General features: G+C 41.6%; 1 protein-coding gene across 1 annotated transcript in view; it reads right to left on the bottom strand.

Annotated features, from left to right (window-relative positions):
• Nucleotides 1-17,367, bottom strand: part of LOC116313500 (insulin-like growth factor 1 receptor) — a 70,821-nt gene extending 53,454 nt beyond the window's left edge. The window contains exons 1-2 of the mRNA XM_031731214.2: nt 16,225-17,367; nt 7,582-8,148 (exon numbers count right to left, since the gene is read on the bottom strand). Coding sequence (XP_031587074.1) covers nt 7,582-8,148; nt 16,225-16,330 — 673 coding nt within the window. The 5' untranslated portion in view covers nt 16,331-17,367. The remainder of the gene's footprint in view (nt 1-7,581; nt 8,149-16,224) is intronic.
• Between the last annotated feature and the right edge of the window lie 1,531 nt (nt 17,368-18,898).

Here is an 18,898-nt window from a genome sequence, read left to right as displayed (position 1 = left end):
CGGCTCTTAGTAATTATACATGTTTTATATTTTTATAGTTTATAGAAGTAATGGAAGAAAACAAACAGAGGCCAACAGTTTTTAAAGAAGCACACACATTTCAGCCATGTGTGGTGAGGAAGGTAGACAAGAGTAGCTCAGATCCTCCTTTGGTCTCCTCGCCACACATTTAAAAGGAAGAGAATAGAGGACCAGTGTTTCTGTGACCTGAGTGAACCTACCTAACTATTCTGGCAAGAAAAAAAAAAAGGATACTCTTCTCTCTCTCTCTCTCTCTGTGGCATGCCAGCATACATCCTCACCTCTGCAGGAGAGATTTGTCAGCAGGAGATTTCGTTTTTTTCCCCACTGTGGAATTAACCCATGCTCTGAGCTTACTTGCAGGCATGGCACATTATCTCCCAGGAGCCACAGCCAAGCCAGCCTAGCATGAGTAAATGGCTGCTGTGGCCGGAGTTATAAAGAGGGATAGAGCTGAGGCAGGCAGGCAGACAGAGGCACAGTTAAGGCACCGAGGGCAGGCACAGGCAGCAGACACAGGCACTCATCTCTCGCACCTCTCAGAGAGGCGTCGCTAAGAGGTGGCGATAGCCCTCATCCCGTCCTGCCATTTAGAGCAGGACTGAGGGGAACCTACCACAGAGCTGGGGGTGGGGTGGGGGGTTTTATAGTATTGAATGAATACTATGAATACTATGAATGAGTAGTGAGAGCAAAGGATGAGTCAGAGCTCCCGAGCTGCGCAGCCACAAGCCAGCAGGCAGCCTAACACTAGAGGAACTGGGTGGCTCAAATAGGCATCAAACAGGCTGGAAACACATTACACACTGGGCTGACACTTACACAGGCTCTCTCTCTCTCTCACACACACACACACACACACACACACACACACGCACGCACGCACGCACCCGCGCGCACGCACACACACACACACACACACACACACACACACACACACACACACACACACACAAACTCAGCAGATACAGTCACAGTGGGCACAAGTTGAGGAAAATTTGTCAAAAGCGATGGCACGTGAGAGAAGCGAGCATATGTCTGTATGTTTGGATGTGAGTACAAGTGTGTCAGTCAGTCTCTTTGGAGCCTGGCAGCGAGACACACAGGTCCTATTTTGGTCAATCAAGCAATCCTAGGAAGCGGGGCTAATCTGTCAGTGCTTTGAGAGGAGACCTTTGTAGGCCACAGAGGACAGGAGTCGGATAAACTCACAGGGTCAAGCATCAATGGACAATAAGCCTTGCTGTTCATACATGGACAATAGCACACTGTACAGCCGTGTCATCATGACTCGGTGAAACTTTGCAAACTTGCAACCGATTCTAAATAACAGAGAGGGACACTGCTGTTGACATTAAAAGTTAGTAACAGCAGTCAACACGTGTCTGTGGCTTTTCACCACTCTTGGCCCAAACAGCGAAGCGAAATAATATATGTTTCAATTTTGTCTTTACATGAAACTCAAAACACATTAAAGCCTGAGGAAAAATGAATTCCTTTCTGACCAATCGCACCACGAGCCCCTCGAAAGTCCAAAGGCAACCAATAAAACCAATTGAGCAGAACAACTATTTGTAACCAAATTGAGTTTTACTTCAAGAGGGCTCAGGTTCTGGGTACTCGGTGAAGAAGGTCTCTGTTTGGGCTAATGCACCAACATCATCTGCAAACGGGCCCTGAGCATGACATTTATGAATGTGACGTAGATGGTGGGAAATGTGGCAAAGGCCATGAGAGGCGAAAGAGGAGAAGGGAGGGTGGGTGAGGGGATTTAGATGGGATGACAGCACAGAACGACACGTCAACTGGTTGTAATTAATATCATATCAGAAAAAACTGAATGATGTATTGTCAAAAAAGGAAATCCAGATATGATTTATATACTGTAGCTGCACTGTGTATCATGTAATGTCAACAATTAAAAACACTGTAAACATGCCACAGCAAATAAACCGTCTCAAGGAAAGCAAATAACAATTTCACTAAACTATTCTTTTATCTAATGCTAACATAACCACTGACTGCCAAATGTGCTTTAAGAAGTCAAATAAAATGTGAAGACAATATAGTAAATAAAATCTAAAAAATCTATGCCTGATAAATTCAGAGGAGACAATATCCTTTCCCATGTATTACACACACACACACACACACACACACACACACACACACACACACACGTGCAAAGAAACCAATTAGTAGCTTATTTTTGCTTCTCTTGTCCTTGGTTTGAAGAGACATCTGAGAACCCAGAAAACAAAGGGCTGCTGTAAAGGGAGCTTTATTTGCTATTTAATGCATTTATTTTAGTGACAACATGGAGTTATAACACTGTGAATCAATAGTATCCTGATCTCATGGGAAATAATAGGGGCCACGCACAGTGTGCCAGCAGGGTTGGAGTATGTTGACTACATCCTCAAATACTTGGTAGAAACCACACACAGGCACACTCACTCCTTTTGGAGCTGTGGTGATACAGTGATACAGTGAACATGGCAGGAGACACCATGACAGATGTGATTTTTCCACGGTCAGTCTGGTGGCTTTAGGATGGTGGGAGTGAGTGACTCTCCTCACTTTAGCACCAGCACTGGCACTCTGTCCAAGCTTTGTACAAACTGGAGCAAAGCGCAGGCAAGTAGTTTGTGCCCAGTGGAAACAGCGGATGTATGGGAACTTGTCATGGTGCTGAGCATGCCCCCAGGAAAGCACTGGATTCTCAAGACTGGTATTTGAGCTGTTTCCTGTGCCTGTAACCGCAGGACTTTGATAAGCTCCAGAAGCCATTAAATATTCAAAAGCTTCGTTGTATCTACTGTTGGATGTTGGTTAAACAAAAGAAGGGGGAAGGCACGATCATATGAACTTGGCTCACTATATTACACAACAATGGCTGCATACACCAAATAGACCACACACACACACACATCAGTTTAACTCTTTATAATTCAAAATAGCACATAAAGTTTCTCTACGGCCTTGCATGTGTAGTCCACACACAGCCTCTGCTGTGTATTTCCCCCCTCTTTATCCCCTCACAACTGCAATGACTAAGCCAACAGGAATGTCTACCTTATATACTTAAAGTGGCAGACCCATTTCTACTAACTCCATGTTACGAGAGGTGTAGAGATCAATAAATCTAGTTTATTCTTTGCAGAACCACCGTAGAACCACTTTGCACAAATGTATTTAATGAGTGGTTATTTCCAGGAAATTTGAATTAAATTAATCAGCAGAGAGCCAGGAAAACAACCAAAAGTAAAACTGGCTAGTCAGTGTGTAACCGTACTGTTACAAAACACCAGGTATGGGCGAATTTGGAGAGGTGGTGATTAAATCCCTGCAAACACTAAGGTGTTAAATAATCATTGTTTGAACATCCAAGGCATAACATTAGCTCGAAAATGAAGTCGGGCCAACTTCCGAGTCCTTTTCTTAGCCATCTGCTGGATTTTTCCATGGAGCAATAGGATAAAGAAGGTGCAAGCACTGATAAAACGTGCAACCTTGACATTATCGTCATTTCCTCTTAATTTACCAAGCGAAACATCTATTACTGAAAGACTCAAACACTGCATACCACAGAGTTATAATTATTGGTGGAGAGATGATCATTATGCACTGTGAGAGACCAGAGGCCCAGAGGCCTCCAAATACCCAAGGACCTAACACTGTCTGAAACCCAAGCTTTGTGACATTTTATATTTTCCTTAGTGGAAAAAAAAATACTGTTTACTCATTTTCAAAAACTAAAGGACTAGCTGTTTAAAAAAAGCACTTTCGACTTATTTTTAAATGGCACCGTTTTGACACGTTTAGATAAGACCGACTGAATGCCACAGTCAGAATGATTCATGATACAAATACATTTTGCTCTTTCTATTATATTTGGGGAAGATTTGTGAAAACTTAACACCATCAGTGCTATTACTCATCAGGAAGAATCTTAGATCGCGTCTGCCAGCAAGACCTTGCTCTACAGTAAAATAGTGGTTTTGGGGGGGGTTTTGTGTTGTTTCGTTTTTTTATTAAAAAGCCCACTTCTGCTGTGAAGTGGATTCAGGTCAGAGCACTCAGGCCAGAGATATCAAGTAGGTCTTTGGCAGAGAGAGAGAGCAAACATATTACTAAATGCAAAGTAATGCAAAGTCTCCCAGACTGGTGCAAAGCTCTCCCAACAGCCAGGGCAGCAGAGCAACGTCTGTGGTCTCCTCATGCTAAAGTTTTGACTTACCCTAAAGTCCCACTACACTTAAAGACAATAAATAAATCATTATGACGTGCATTTGTTAATATAAAAATAAAGCATGGCAGACGTGCTGCTTTAAATTAGGCAGGTTAAGTTAAGGTTGAGAAACCAGACCGGAGTGCCTGCAAGGCTGAGCATACCATAAATGAATATTCTATCGCATAAAGATGTGAGCTATGTGAGAACCAGCGGGTAAGAGAGTGCGTGCCTCCCAGTGGAGCTATGAAGACTAGCCGGCCCTAAGACCAGCCATGACTACAGCGGCATGCTTAGTGTTCATCTGCCTAATTGCAACTGCCTCTTGACTATGCGGATTTGGATAAGGTCCAGTGAAAGGCAGGCCTGTCTGCAGCAGACACAGAGACCTGAGGAGGACATCTGAAGCAGGCCACACTTCTTTAGTCATGGGATCCCCCATAACTCAAAGCAAGCAGCTGGCAGCGTGGAAGGAGCCAGGGTCTCGCCAAACAAGCTTGGTGGTTCTGACCAGTGTGTGTGTGTGCGCGTGTGTGTGAGTGAGTGCCTTTCGACAAGTAAACAATGAAGAGATATCTGACAGCCGGAGCTGTTAACAGCCCCTGATAAGCCCTGCAGAAAAGAGTTAGGTGAAAATAGAAAAAGAAACACCAGCAGAACAACTGACAAGGACAATCAGAGATGAGACTGAGGCTAAGTGAAGTGGAGAACGACAGTTAGGAAGACAAGAACAGACAACATATACAAAGAGGAGGGAGTAATAACAAGGAAGGCAGGGAGGATATACGAGGAAGCATGGGGGTTATAGATGAAGGGGGGGCCTTTTTCAACACTCTGTACACTGCCCTTCAGCGAGAGGTTGGCATTGAGCTTGTATACTTGACATTTGTCTGACATTTCCCCTCCATGCCCCTCCTCCTGCAAACAGCTTCTCTATGCATCTCTCCCTGCCACTAAAAGGCACCCAGAATTTCTGCTCCAATCTGCACTTCCCTGCACAGTCACTCCTACTCACTTCCATCCTGTCGTAAATCCAGATGTAACGCAACATATTAAAGCTCACTTCTGAGAAGCCCTGGTCTAATTCACCCCAACCTGGTGTGGGAAACAGTATCTGGTGAGCGGACAAACATTTGGAAAGGCCCAGAGGGCAAAGCAGTGAACTAGGCAGACATCACTCCCTCTTCATGTTGTGTAATTAAAGAGGAGACCGGGCTGTATTGACTAGAATACCACTGCATGCCCTTGAAGGAACATCTGTACTGGAGAAAAACAAGGCAATTATACAAAGGGGCGGAGGAAGGAGGAGAGAGGAATCTTAAGCGGGGAGGAGAGACACATCAAACCTTTATAAAAACAAAGACAGGCACAAAGCCTGGAATATTACAAGACATCACAGATCTGCTCTAGCTTCATTATGTCTTATTTTTGCCTCAGTAACTCCTCCTTTTTTACCACTGTGTAGCTAAACCCAGACCCTTTATCTGCAGCCTTGAGACCTCAAGGCCTTCTAGATGAATGCTTTTACCCTGACCTCGCCTGGGCCTCTGAGAGAAGTGAACTGGTTCAAACAATGCTCCGGCTCTGCCTCTCAAGTCCGCTTTGTGAGAACAACAGAGGGTTTCACCACAAAACGCCACATAGCAGCTAGTGTGGGAAGAACAGACGTGACTAAAAAGTCATCACAGGCGATTTGCACCTTTTACTATGTATGGTATTTGTAAAATATGCCCATTTAAGATTTTAATGTTTTCGAACAAAGACAACCATACAAAACCTTGTTCATTTTCATTGTGTATTGATCAAAGGGCTGATAACATACAGGGAGCACCAGCAGGTCACAAAACGCAAACAGTAAACACCATTGCTTTCCTATAGACATCGACTTGGTCAATAGGAAAAAGCAGCAAGCTTGATTTCCACTGTTTAATCTGAGGTTCCCTGAAGGGATGAAGGACAGGGGGGTTTTTGACTTCAAACTAATCCTAGCACCTGCACAGATGCCTTCAAAAATGGGCAGGGTGAACATTTAAAAAAAAAAAAAAAACAGTTTTCACATAAAAATGTCATCATGTGCTAGTTGTAGTTGCAGATGGTTAAAAAAACTCAAACCTCTGACGCATAGATCGATGAGCCCTTTTGTAAATGTGTACCTGACTCCAACTTTGAATACATTTTCATGACCTGTAACTGAACTTCAAGCCAGAGACAATGTTGGACCAAATCAGTCTTCAAGCTAAGCCTTCATGTTGCTCCCATCTACAAACCCTTATAGTTTTAGGACTGTATCTCGCATTTTGTGACATTATCTGCCCGCAGGCAGGCAGAAACACCTGTCAAAGTAGTTGCTGGTATATATAGGTGTCCTCCAGTACCAAAATTTTCCATGATCATAAACATATAAACAGGTGGAGACCCAAAAACGTGCAAAAAGTATTGCAAATGGTAGCAAACAGCAATAATTACTTAAATTCATAAAAAGAGTGGGTGAAATGTGTTAGACAACAACAACATAACATTTCTCCAAAAACCATCTTTGCTCATCTTTTTGGCCTATAAAGACTTGAAGTGGTTGACAGAGTTGTTTTGAAGAGGCATGAGACGGAAGATCTACTTGTCCCAGTTTCTGATCTGAAAGCACAAACTGTCTCACACTCTAAAATCTGTGAAAAAGACAGTGAAGATAAGTAATGTGACCACAAGGTGCTACACCCGCCTGCTGTATGGATGCACAAAGTATCAGATATTCATAAATGAACTGATTCAACTCTACAGAATGGAAAGAATTTAAATGCAATGAAAATAAAAAATATGACCCTCCCCTGAACTGTTAAAAAATGCATGACCCTACCGCAAGGCCAAAGTTAAACAAGAATGACCCTCCCCCCCTTATTTTTCAATATACCCCTTTTCATAAATCGCAAAATGTCCCTCAGGCAAATATTTAGCTGACATGGTCCAGACAGGTAGACTACCTCATTTCTTGGCAGGGCAACTTTAACCTCAACTGAGTATGCCTCTCTAATACCTGGTGCTCTATATTGCAGCCATCCTTCATTCCACAAATAGCCTGATCTAAAGACAAGGTCTCTGTAATGAACAGAGAGGAAATGTTTGCACTGGCCCATGGACAATCTGACTGCCTGACGGAAATGAAGGAAAAACACTGCATAGATTCATGGGATTTGTTCACTGGTGAAGAAATGTACGATTTCATCATGTTTGTGATGCTGGAAACCTCCGAGCTAGATCAAAGCATTTACTCTACTGTGCACAAAGCATCGCTCAAACATCGCCATGATGAAAACTACCAAGGAGTTCAGGGTTACCTTTCTGGCAATGGTTGGAGGTCCAGCAGCGGTAGTTACGATTGTCATTGAACGTCGTCTGCTGACAAAGAGGGTTATCCTCCATGATCCCCGGGCAGACATTGTCACATTCCTTCGCCTTCTTGTTCCCGTTGATAACATTGTTGAACTCAGTGTTCATAATATATGACCAGTCCACCGAGTCCAGGTAGCAGAGCTCAGGGTTCTTTTCGATCCTCATGGCCCCACGGGTGATGTTCCTCAAGTTGTAAAGCCCAATGTCTTTTAAGCTGGTCATCTCATAGATCACGAGGGCGTAGTTGTAGAAGAGATTGTGCCCACGAATGACGCTCAGGTTGGGGAAGAGCACACTGAGGCTATCGAGGCCCGAGACACGAAACAGAAGCAGGTAGCCGGTGATGACGGTCAACTTCGGGAAGCTGACGGAGCGGAAGTCCTCCTGCTGGCTGTTGTTGCTGGTCTTTTCGTTGATAAGGAGGATGCGCAGGTAGCCCTCCACCACCGTGCAGTTCTCAAGACGCTTAAATTGATCGATGTCATTTCGGAGGTCGATATCCGGGCCACAGACTGCAACACACAGACAACACATCTTTACGGTTTTCTTCATTGAGAAACAAAGAAAAAGAACAACAGAAGAGTATTACAGTGTTACATATGCATCATATACACAGTTTCACCAGTGTTCGATGGGAAATACAGCCTGTAGATTGTGTACGCAAAAAAGATTTTCACATAAGTAATCTTCTTGAAACATATAATCTTGTTAGTACGGTAAAGTTGGTACTTTGCTGGCAGTTTTTCATATAGGAAAAACAGCATGTTTACACCAAGTTCCTACGCTGCATGAAAGAAATTGATTTATTCTCACTGCTCTCTCAGGAAAGGAGTTTTTAAGTGCGACACAGGGGAGAGGTTCTCACCAAGGTCAGCTGAGGTGAATGCATTTTGAAAGGGCTGATGAGAGAAACAGTCGCTTACTTTCACAATGAAGCGCGAGAGTTAACATGTTCATACATCTTTTGTATCATATCAGATACAAACCCTGCATTTCGCTGGAAGACATGTGGTCTTTCACCTCAGATAACCCCAGCATTTAAATAAGATATTTCTCTGTTCTCGGAAAACAGCACTTGAAACCACAAGGCCTGGAGCATCCCTTCACACCGCACACACACACACACCCATATGCAGACAGACAGACAGGCAGGCAAGCAGGCAGATGCATACACACATACACACACACACACAATAAAAAGACTGCATTTTTTATTGATGATACTCAGCTATCCTATTAATTGTGCAAAACAGGAACTACACCAAGGGAAACCTTATCGCAGTGAAACATGCAATTACATACATGCTGTATGCAGTTTTGGATGCGCCAAGTTAGTCATGTCTGTCCCCAGGCGACAAGGTGTCGACAGGTTTTGTCAGAAAAGCAAAGAAACATACTTCCATGGAGCACTGGAAGTCATGAGTCACTTCACAAGTAACAGTCATCAATCAGCATGAAAATAAAATACAAGACAGAAAATAGATGCTCAGCCAGTCAAAGAAGAAAGCAAACAAATAAATAAATAACTCTTGGTCCTATAATGACGCAAAGGAAATGCATAAAGCAAATCCTGGGTATATGATTATACTTAGATATGACATCTGCTGTACTTGCCTGTTTATGCAACATCCTACATTGTCTTCAATTCTTTGTGCACACTGAATACCCTTTGAATACCCCAATGCAAGAAGGGTAAATGCTTCAAAGTAGATTATACAGTCTCACTTCATCAGCACCTTTGCAAACTTTATTCAAGCTTTTATTATTTTTTTATCAGTTTCAATAATTTATCAATCTGTTTACCAATTCACTCTTTTTCTGTTCATCAATTTTCTCAAGCCAACTATTTCTACTGTTACCACATAATTGTCTTTTTTTGTACTTAGCTATTTAATCAATTTATATATTACTTTTACCTATTTTAATATTTCACTTCAGTGAAGTTAAAATAGTCCAATTTTAATTCAAACATCCATATTTCACCCATTTACCCTGACTATTTCGTTCCATTTAGTGATTAATTTTAGCTGACTGACTATAAATCATATTTTTCTCTATATAGTTTTTTCACATTCCTTCATACAACAGCTCAAGTACTCTCTGGGGTAAAAATACCAGTGGTTGGGAATCAACTGTTAGTCAAAAAGCTTAAGAGAAATCTTCTGTGAATCTCAGACAAAGGACAACTAATTCCCTTGCATTGCATGTTAAATAGTTATGAAATCAGAACATCTACTTGAATTTTTATATATTTTTTAACAGTGTCTAAAAGAGGGTTCAACAATCAGCTCAGGAAATGCAATGACATACAAGCTCTTAGGTTAAACCTGTTATGTTCTTAAAGGCGCTTAAGACGCCACACGGTGACGGCGTCCATCCAATGAGACAATCAGACATGTTTTCATTGCCTTGTCAAAACACTGTCTACTGAGAGCTAAAGGATAAAGAAAAGAGCTAAACAGTTTCCACTCCCAGCACGAACACTATGCCTCCAGATTGTTTTTCTAGACTATAGAACAATGACATAGAAATCTAACAAGCATACAAATAGTTCTGTTAGTATATTAACTTCACTTCAGTCATGGTTGTTTTTCTGAAAAGAAAAAAAAGGGGAAAAAAGCCACGTTTGTTGTGCTTCATTAAAGCTATTCTACCAAAAATAGAAATTGTAATCTTTATGGGGGTGAACGGGCTATATTTGTTCCTGCAGGGGTGTTTCACATGTCCAAATTTAGAACGGAAACAATTACTCCAGTAGAAAATAGTATTTGCTTTCCCCAATCAACACCAATGCCCCTGGGCTGCACTCGTGAGCCATCGAGCTGCATGTCTTCTTTGTTTCATTGAGAATTTTCTTCCAGCTTCTCCAGCAGCCGGGGGAAAGAGGGAGGAGGGGTGGAGCCACTCAAATACAAAGACTAATTTGTTTGTTAGTAAAGAGAAACTCTAGGCTCCACTTCCTGATGGGGGCATTAATAAAATCAGGAGGCGTCTGGCCAGGGAAAGATAAGATTTCTGCCAAGCATAGCTATCAGGGGCCATCCTGGTGTAAAATGGCAGCAAACAGAAACCGCTATGCAGTAAATGTCTTTCTGAGTGCCGTCGATGCAAAGCAGATTTACGCTCACAAAGAAAGCCAGGAAGAATAAAATGAAAGGAATTACACAGACCTCCTCTTTGTGATTCCCTTGTTCTACTCATTAGGCATGTTAAGTACCAGGAATTCCAATCATTTCCTCGCAAAAAGACCGAGAAAGACGTTGCCTCAAACTAAGCCTCCAGGCTTCTCCGATTCTTGCCAGTCAGCTCATTTGTTGCGAAGACAACGATGCTTAAATAAGATTAAGACACCAAATCCTTTATTCATTATTACATACACCAGATACATTTCAGCAACAGCGTCCACATAACATGATAACCCTGAATAACACGCGTCTCCTTCTCCCCTCCCGTGTATCTTTGCTCTTCACACTGCTGAGTAAACACACATATCTTCTCAGCGTGATGGGATCCATCGGCTCGTGTTTATGACTGATAAACCTTGCCCTGGCTCTCTGTGGAAATGTCATCACACAAACACACGCACACACCTGCACAAGCACGTGCACGGTCAAACGCGTCGAATGAAATCGAGGCAAGTGGCCGCCGTTTATCTCAGCTTCACATAAAATCAGATTCGGATCCAGTAAACATACCTCACACATAAATAAACGCCATCTCAGTTTTGGCTGAGAGAAAAAAATGAGATAGCAATCTGGGACCACATGCCGTGCTGTTTATCAAAAGGCCACAAACTGAGCTTTCTGGGAAAGCACTTGTATTGCAACTGTATCCTTTATCAGACATCCAGCTGTAAACTCCGGGAAGGTTATTAGGGAAGACTCCTCTTCCCTGTGTTTATTTTGAAGCGATTTTAAGGGTCCCAAAAACTCTGTGACCCCTGCAGTTACTGACATAAAGTTGTTGGTGGGCTCTGTGCGAAGTGCAAGCAGGGAGGCATAGAACTGTTTCCATTGTGGATTAATCATTAACCATAACACAAAAAGAGGAACAAGAATGACAGTCTTAAAGTAAATTGTAAAAACAGAGCATGTGGGCAGAAAGAAATGTTTGCCGACTTTAACAGATAACTTAAAATACTCAATTACCTGTCTGCTGACTTCCATTGATTATTTTGCACTTCTTGTTTTTTTAAATCTGCATTTTTTATTATTATTTGAATTCCAGAAAAAAAAGCCTATGTTGATCATATTGTGTTAACTACCACTTTTATTAGTGTATATATACTGAGACCAAGTTAGCTGAGATTTCCTAGTTCCCTCTCATTTAAGGCCAATCATAAAGAGTCTGGTTTTATTTTCAAGGGTTGCCTAGCAACCAAAGGCGCTTATAGCAAATGATCAACTTCCTGAAATTGTGTTTTTCAAAATTATATGAATTCTCAACCAATAAAATCAGTATGATCATTAAAAGGTTCAAACAGTGAAGGAGTTGGCCACTTTGCTGTCCTATCCCCTCACACCTGCCACATCAACTGGCTCTAATCCGCAGCATACTGGAAGTCATCTGACCAGCAGTGTGGTGGACCGTGTCCACTCAGTGGACCTTACTTCAATCACTGTGGCTCAGATTTCACCAAAACCCCAAATGGTAACATTACCCATCACAACAACTCCCAGACAGGCACTCCCCCTCACCCAGAATGAGGGAAGAGGGCAAGAGGTAACAGGCTGTGTTTACATACACACTGCACACGCTCAAAACAGCAATATGAATTTGCAGTGATGTAATTTCTTTAAGGAGGGAGTGTGAAAACCTACAGAGAATGTGAAAACGAAGAAAAATGTCACCAGAAGGATTTTGATACAATGTTTAGAAAAGATGGATGTAGACAATTTGATGTCACTTCTTGTGATGGAGCTTAGTGCTGACGGCCTCAGCCTTCACCACCTTGGTGGTTTAAAAACCAGATGTGACGAGCAAAAAAGTTAGACCTGACTACGAAACCGAGCGGAACTGCACACTGATGTGGTAAAGATCACTCAGGCACAGTTGTTTTTGTATTAAAAGACAATGACTTTGAGTTCCAAGTTCATATCTCACCACTTGGCAATCATCTTGGCACCTTTTTGGACACTTATTTTGAAGAGTTATCTAAAGTAATAATATTCTAAATCTTCACCTGATTTTGCCCCAAAATACGGTTTAAAAATATATCTTTTTTCATCAGATAACTCCCTTAGGATTTAATTCAAAGTTCTTTGACTGTCAGCTTCACTCTACAGCCTTCTGGTCTGCTGTATGTATAAAAAAATGACCTACGTAAAGGAATATAAAGTAAAATGCAGTGTTATGATCTTTAGTGTAACAGATTAATATGAGTACAGAAAAGGCTTCTTGTAGACATTCTGGGATCCTCCGCTCCACGGTTCTCATTCAGGATAGATCAGCACTCTTTTTAAACAAACAGCTTTCAACTGATAAAGCGAGTGCCATCCATTAGAAGAGCTAACATTTGCAATCATCATCTCGCAAATTGTAAAATACTCTGCGGACCATTAAACCGGCAGCCAATGATGATGTATGTGCAGTCGGACGGATACTGCATTTGAGCAAATCCAGTGACATGCCACTTGAAATAAAGTGTTTAATTAAGCATTGTAAACCTCAGCTGGCAGCCTGGAGGAGCTGTAGGCCAGCATTTGACTGCACTCGCACAAACTAGCCCAGTGACACACTTTTACATCCTTACTCAGGGGCACGCCACTGACTCAGGCTGCCACGCTGAGTCCTGCTGCAGTACACACTCGATGCTGCACAATAAACTTGCATGCGTGCACACAACACAGGGCTGTGAACGCTTGTCACACTCTTTTGGTGCGGTGTGACTAGGCATTCCTGCATCCAGTCTCCGGGAAGACCTAAAGGAAGTGGGGGGGCTTTATGTAACCACAAAGTACACCTTAGAGCAGAGTGACAGCAATCATATCTGAGCCACTTACCCCGTCATGACAAAGAGTGCTGAACTTCAAATATGCCATACCCCAAAGGGAAAAGTAGGAGGGGTGCCTGTCAAACACAGTGTTCACTGATGCTTGATTATTTATTCCGTCATTCAGGTTTTTTCCGAAGCAACATGTTCTTTCATAAATAACTGAACAGGAACTCTGGTGTACCCGCACGGATCAGGACAGCGGGTGCTTGTACTTACACGACCCCACTTTTGCCTGTGACATATCTATTTATAACTCTAATAGCAGTGGTGCCAAGTGATGAAGTTAAGCGCATCAGTCTACATACGAGACCGCTCCGTGCGAACAGCACAAGCCAATAAAACAGTTCACAAACTCACTACTTTTCCAATCAACAAAACCAAGTCTGTTTCTCTTTCAAGAGTATTTTTGCACAATCTATTTCCAAACACCGAGTCTCTATCGCCCTCACACTCTCCCTTTTAGACTTTTAGAGACTTGTTTGCTGCGCATTTCGAAGCCATGGCATGGAAAGTTTACTGTGGCGAAAGTTAAAAAGTAGTTTAATTGCATTTTATTGGTGTGGACAGATTACAGAAATGAAGAGAGCAAAGAAGGTTTTCTACCCCCTAATGGAGCGCTGGAAATTCTGTCCCTCTACAACCCGGTGAAGTAAACATCATCCTCGAGTGATACATTTGCATCTCGAATGTTGTCCGCAGCCTTTGTTATGAAATTCTTTGTTGCATGAGTTCTGATGTATTATACACCACAGAGAGCCGAGATCTGAGGGCAACTGCCTGTCTTCCAACCCTCAGATGTGCTTGTGGCCTTCAGAGGGGTTCAAAGAACATGACTGTGGTAGGACTACCGTGTTACTTTTTTTTTTCGTCCATTTCCATATAAACAGAGGTCAGACTATCAGTTTCCTTACTTATCAAGATATAAAGCATATGCAGCGTAGCTGACAAACACACTCAACTCAAGCACAATCAATGGGCTCAAAGCAGAGAGATGCAATTAATGTGAGGCGTGCAAAAGAGCAACTTGTGGTGATGGGTGTGTCAAACAGATTTAATGTATCTACGATCAGCAGATCATGACTATGATATGATAAACTGAAAGTTTTTTACAATTCGGATTATTGGCATAAACACCACCAAAGAAATAAAGATTTGAATTAAAGGGGAAAAAAATCTAAATGAACTCCATGACTATCTCTGTTTAATCTGGGGAATTTGATGCAAAGTGTCCCAAGAAGCTTTACTACAAAAGGCTGGAATGCTTAATCATCTCTATCATTCAATTTCTTTAGTTTTTCCTTTTTAAATTTTTCAACAACTAATTTCTTTAGGCATTTGAAGCAGAAGCTTTCGCTTTTGAAAACCAAGACAATGAGCCATTAGATATAAACACACTCCAGTCACTGACTGGGGAGGGAACCCTCTTTGACCCCCATTGATCAGCTGTTCTATTTTAGCATTGGCAAAAAGCAGCCTTGACTGTGGCAGCTCTCAGTACATTACACAGGATTAGGTCAGATTAGATTTATATATAGATATATACAAAAACAGCTTTTATTTTGTATGATTTATCACCCTATTCTAAATTTAAACCATAAAAACAAACTTTTAGATCAATCAAAGGCAACAAAAGTGGGCAGACTCCTGTGAAATTCTGCCATTTATAAAACTGAATACTTTGAATACAGGGTCAACACTGGGTCCTACAAACCTTTTTATTTTATTTTTTTTATTTTTTACTTTCCCCCCGCCTTTAACGGTTATTTAGCATTAAGTGCACACATTTTCACGTCATGCCAAAGAAAATTAAAACGTTATTTGGATGGTTAATATAACGTCAGCGGACATTTCTTGCGTTTTACAAAAAAGCACACTGTTAAGGCTGGATTTATGTGTCTGGCGCTGCTGTATTTCAATACTTTCATTAGTTAACAGCGCACAGATCTATACAAATGTAACAATGTTTCACTTTTTTATTTTTATTTTTTTTATACATTATATTTAGATGTATAGACACTCTTCGGGCATTTTACATTTTAAGAAGCAAGGGATCGCCAGATTGTTTTTTTAATTTGGCTGTTCGTGCGCAGCGACGCCACACTACGAAATGTAAAATGGCCACATGGTCGTAGTAACCTTCAGCTCAGCTCCCTGGCTTCATCCCGTGCTTTCTGGATGTCTAATGTCAAAAATCACACCGGTGTCTGCTTCCATGTCTTTACGCGTTTCTCAATAATCATGACAGTTTCATTAAATAAGACGATATTACGCACAACAGTGACTGTATTTGGTTAAATGCGCGCATCAACTGACGGCAGCTATACCACATGGTCCTCTTCAGATAGCATAAGTAAGGGGCACAAGTCGGTTTTGTCGCATTCCATCGTTTTGTCCAACTACAGGTATTCACTCTGATTATTTTGCAAATAAAAACAATAATTGCAGCTAACGCATATCCTCCACTAGTGGGGAAAAAATGCGTTTATGCAAGAGGTTAAACTGGGTTACAAAAGCAAATTATGCCTTTAGGCCTATTCCTGCTCAAGCGACATCTTCTTCATAAAAACAATACTGATTAGAACTAAATACTTACTCTCTCCATATGTGGACCATATGCAGATAGCGGAGACAGACAGCATCAGACCCCAAAACAAGATCGGGCCACCCATCGGTGCTTCTGGTTTTACGTTCCTGAACATTATTCTCCTCTTCAAGAAAAAATAAAAATAATGAGGGTAAAAAAAAAGAGTACAAATATTTAAGTTGTGCTCATCAGCTCAATAAATCAGTCTTCGCAAAAAAAAAAAAAAAAAAAAAAAAAGAAAAGAAAGAAAAGACAAAACAAGTGTCTCGTAGCCCAAAAGCTTCTCTGATATCCTGATGCGTGGTCGCTTATCTGTCTGGATTTGCTCTAAACATATAAATAAATGTGTACAAAAAATATTTAAACGTTGGGGGGTGGAATACTAAAACACTCTGCTATTTTTGCCAGTCACAGGATGCTTTGACGTTGGCTGGTATGGCACACAAGCCATGATTTTACTGAATAAATGATGGCAATCCCCATCTTCATTCTCCATCTCTTAAAAACAGCATGCGCGTAGCCTACACAGTGCGACCAGGCCCGTTAATACAACAACAAAAAAATATCAGACTTAAATCTTAGCAGCCTTTACCACCATAATAAATTAAAGCCAGTGTCGCTCACAAGAATCCCCCCGTGTGAATAAGTGTGTGAGGAGGTGGTGGGCTGAAAACGCGTACAGATCCACAGGGGTGGTGGCTGTGAGGTTGAAAAATGAATGAAAAACCTTTTTTTCCGTATGCTATTCAAACAGCAGGGTCTATCGACCCCCCCCAAACCAAGCAGTCCTGGCTCGCAATGAGAAGCTGCTTTTTTTAAAAACAAAATCAGCAAATTTTCAGCCCCTCAGCTCCGACTTATCTCCGCCGTCAGTCGGGATTTGCAACTGAAAGAAAATACCAGACTTGTGCCACGCAAGAGAATGGGTCTCCAGCTCTCCAGCTAGACGACCTCGGCTGGAGTGGGGAGGGAGAATATGTCCAAGGAGTTGCTCTCCAAGAGTGTTTCTTGTTTTGCCTTTATAGCCTAGCACAAAAGAGAAAAAGAAAAACTCCCGTCGCGTGCGTATCCACAGGCTGAAATCCCACGGTTCGCCCTCGGTTAAAGCACACTACGGGTCTCCGCCGCTCCTCCGTGGAATCGCTGCTGTAAACAAGAGTCGGCTTCTCTCACACAGAAACACAAAGTGTTACGGATAAGGTGGTCAGGAGCAGGATACAAAAAACGGAGCGGATTTAGACCCGGCGTGTCTGGAACGACGGGGCAACCCAAACAAAACACACACACCCCCAGCCGGATGTGTGTGGGAACACTTTTCTGCTGTCCCAGCTTCTAAACTTCATGTCATTATTGAGAATAGTGGCTCCCATGTTATTTAATACACCTTACCCCACAATATGGACCACTATTTCCGTCATACATCAGCTAATTGTTTAACTACTACTTAAGTAAGAATTTCATGTCACTTAGTGGACTATTTCATATGCTTATCATTAGGTTTAGTCAGATATTTCGTTTCTGCTGTTAGTTAACAACTTAAGCGGTTCATGCAGCTGTTTCAGATCTTAAATATTTAAAAGTGATCATTAAAACCACTAGTCATACCTTTAGATTAAGTATTTTACAATATTTGAAACATCTGTGGCTCCTCCCACTGGGTTGCTTTTACATTATTTTGGTTATTCCTTAACTTTTCTGATGCTGTGTTCAACTCTATCAATTCTTTACATTAAATTGTGTCGTTTGTTTGTTTATTTATTTGTCCTTCTTACACATTTCCTGCATCCTACAGAAGTACTCAGTACTCTTGTAGAGCTTTTGCTTTTAAAAGAAGCAAAGAAATTTTATTACCTTTTCCTGAGTTGATCCTATTTGTTTAATTCAAATATCCCAGTCATTTGAATTATATTGCCCACATAAGTGGTTTTCAACCTGAGGGCTGGAGTCAGTTCTCGCCCATCTCACCAGATTTCCAGCATATTATTTTTTTACTCTTTCAGTAATAAGAACAAAAGAGTATCTGTGACACCTGCAGACATATTTATATAAATTGGGCATTTTGTCTGTGAGGCAATAACTGAAAAGGTGGTTTGATTTTAAATGCCAGTTAGGTCTTATATCTCTGCATCAAAATGTATAATGACCTATATCATCCATCCATCCATCCATTCGCTTCCGCTTGTCCTTTTCAGGGTCGCGGGGGGCGCTGGAGCCTATCCCAGCTGTCATAGGGCGAGAGGCAGGGTACACCCTGGACAGGTCGCCAGTCTGTCGCAGGGCCTGACCTATATCATATTTTTTTATTATTATTTTAAGGTGGTATAGCAATAAATGTTCTTTTGTGTAACAAACAGAAGGTTAGTTCAGTGTAAGAATTTGGCTTTTAGGACAGAGGAACACGCACAAAGTTATTTGTGTCCTTTGCCTAACAGAGCTTTGAAACATTTATCTCAGTCAAGGTTAAAGAAGTTCTACATTTTGTAAAAAGAATTAGGTGGGATAAAATATAACGTTGTTGGCACACAAATCCTGTTATCTGAGATGGATTACTTCAAAGATTGCACATTGTTGACTGAATAACTTTGTGCTCCAGAGCCAGTCAAAAGATTACAATGTTTACAGTTAATGTGAGAGTTTAGCCCTGAAGAATTTTGCCTTTGTTTTGTTATCCATGTACAGACAC

Source organism: Oreochromis aureus, linkage group 7, assembly GCF_013358895.1.
Source record: "Oreochromis aureus strain Israel breed Guangdong linkage group 7, ZZ_aureus, whole genome shotgun sequence".
NCBI lineage: Eukaryota > Metazoa > Chordata > Actinopteri > Cichliformes > Cichlidae > Oreochromis > Oreochromis aureus.
This window is presented reverse-complemented; position numbering and strand designations above follow the sequence as displayed.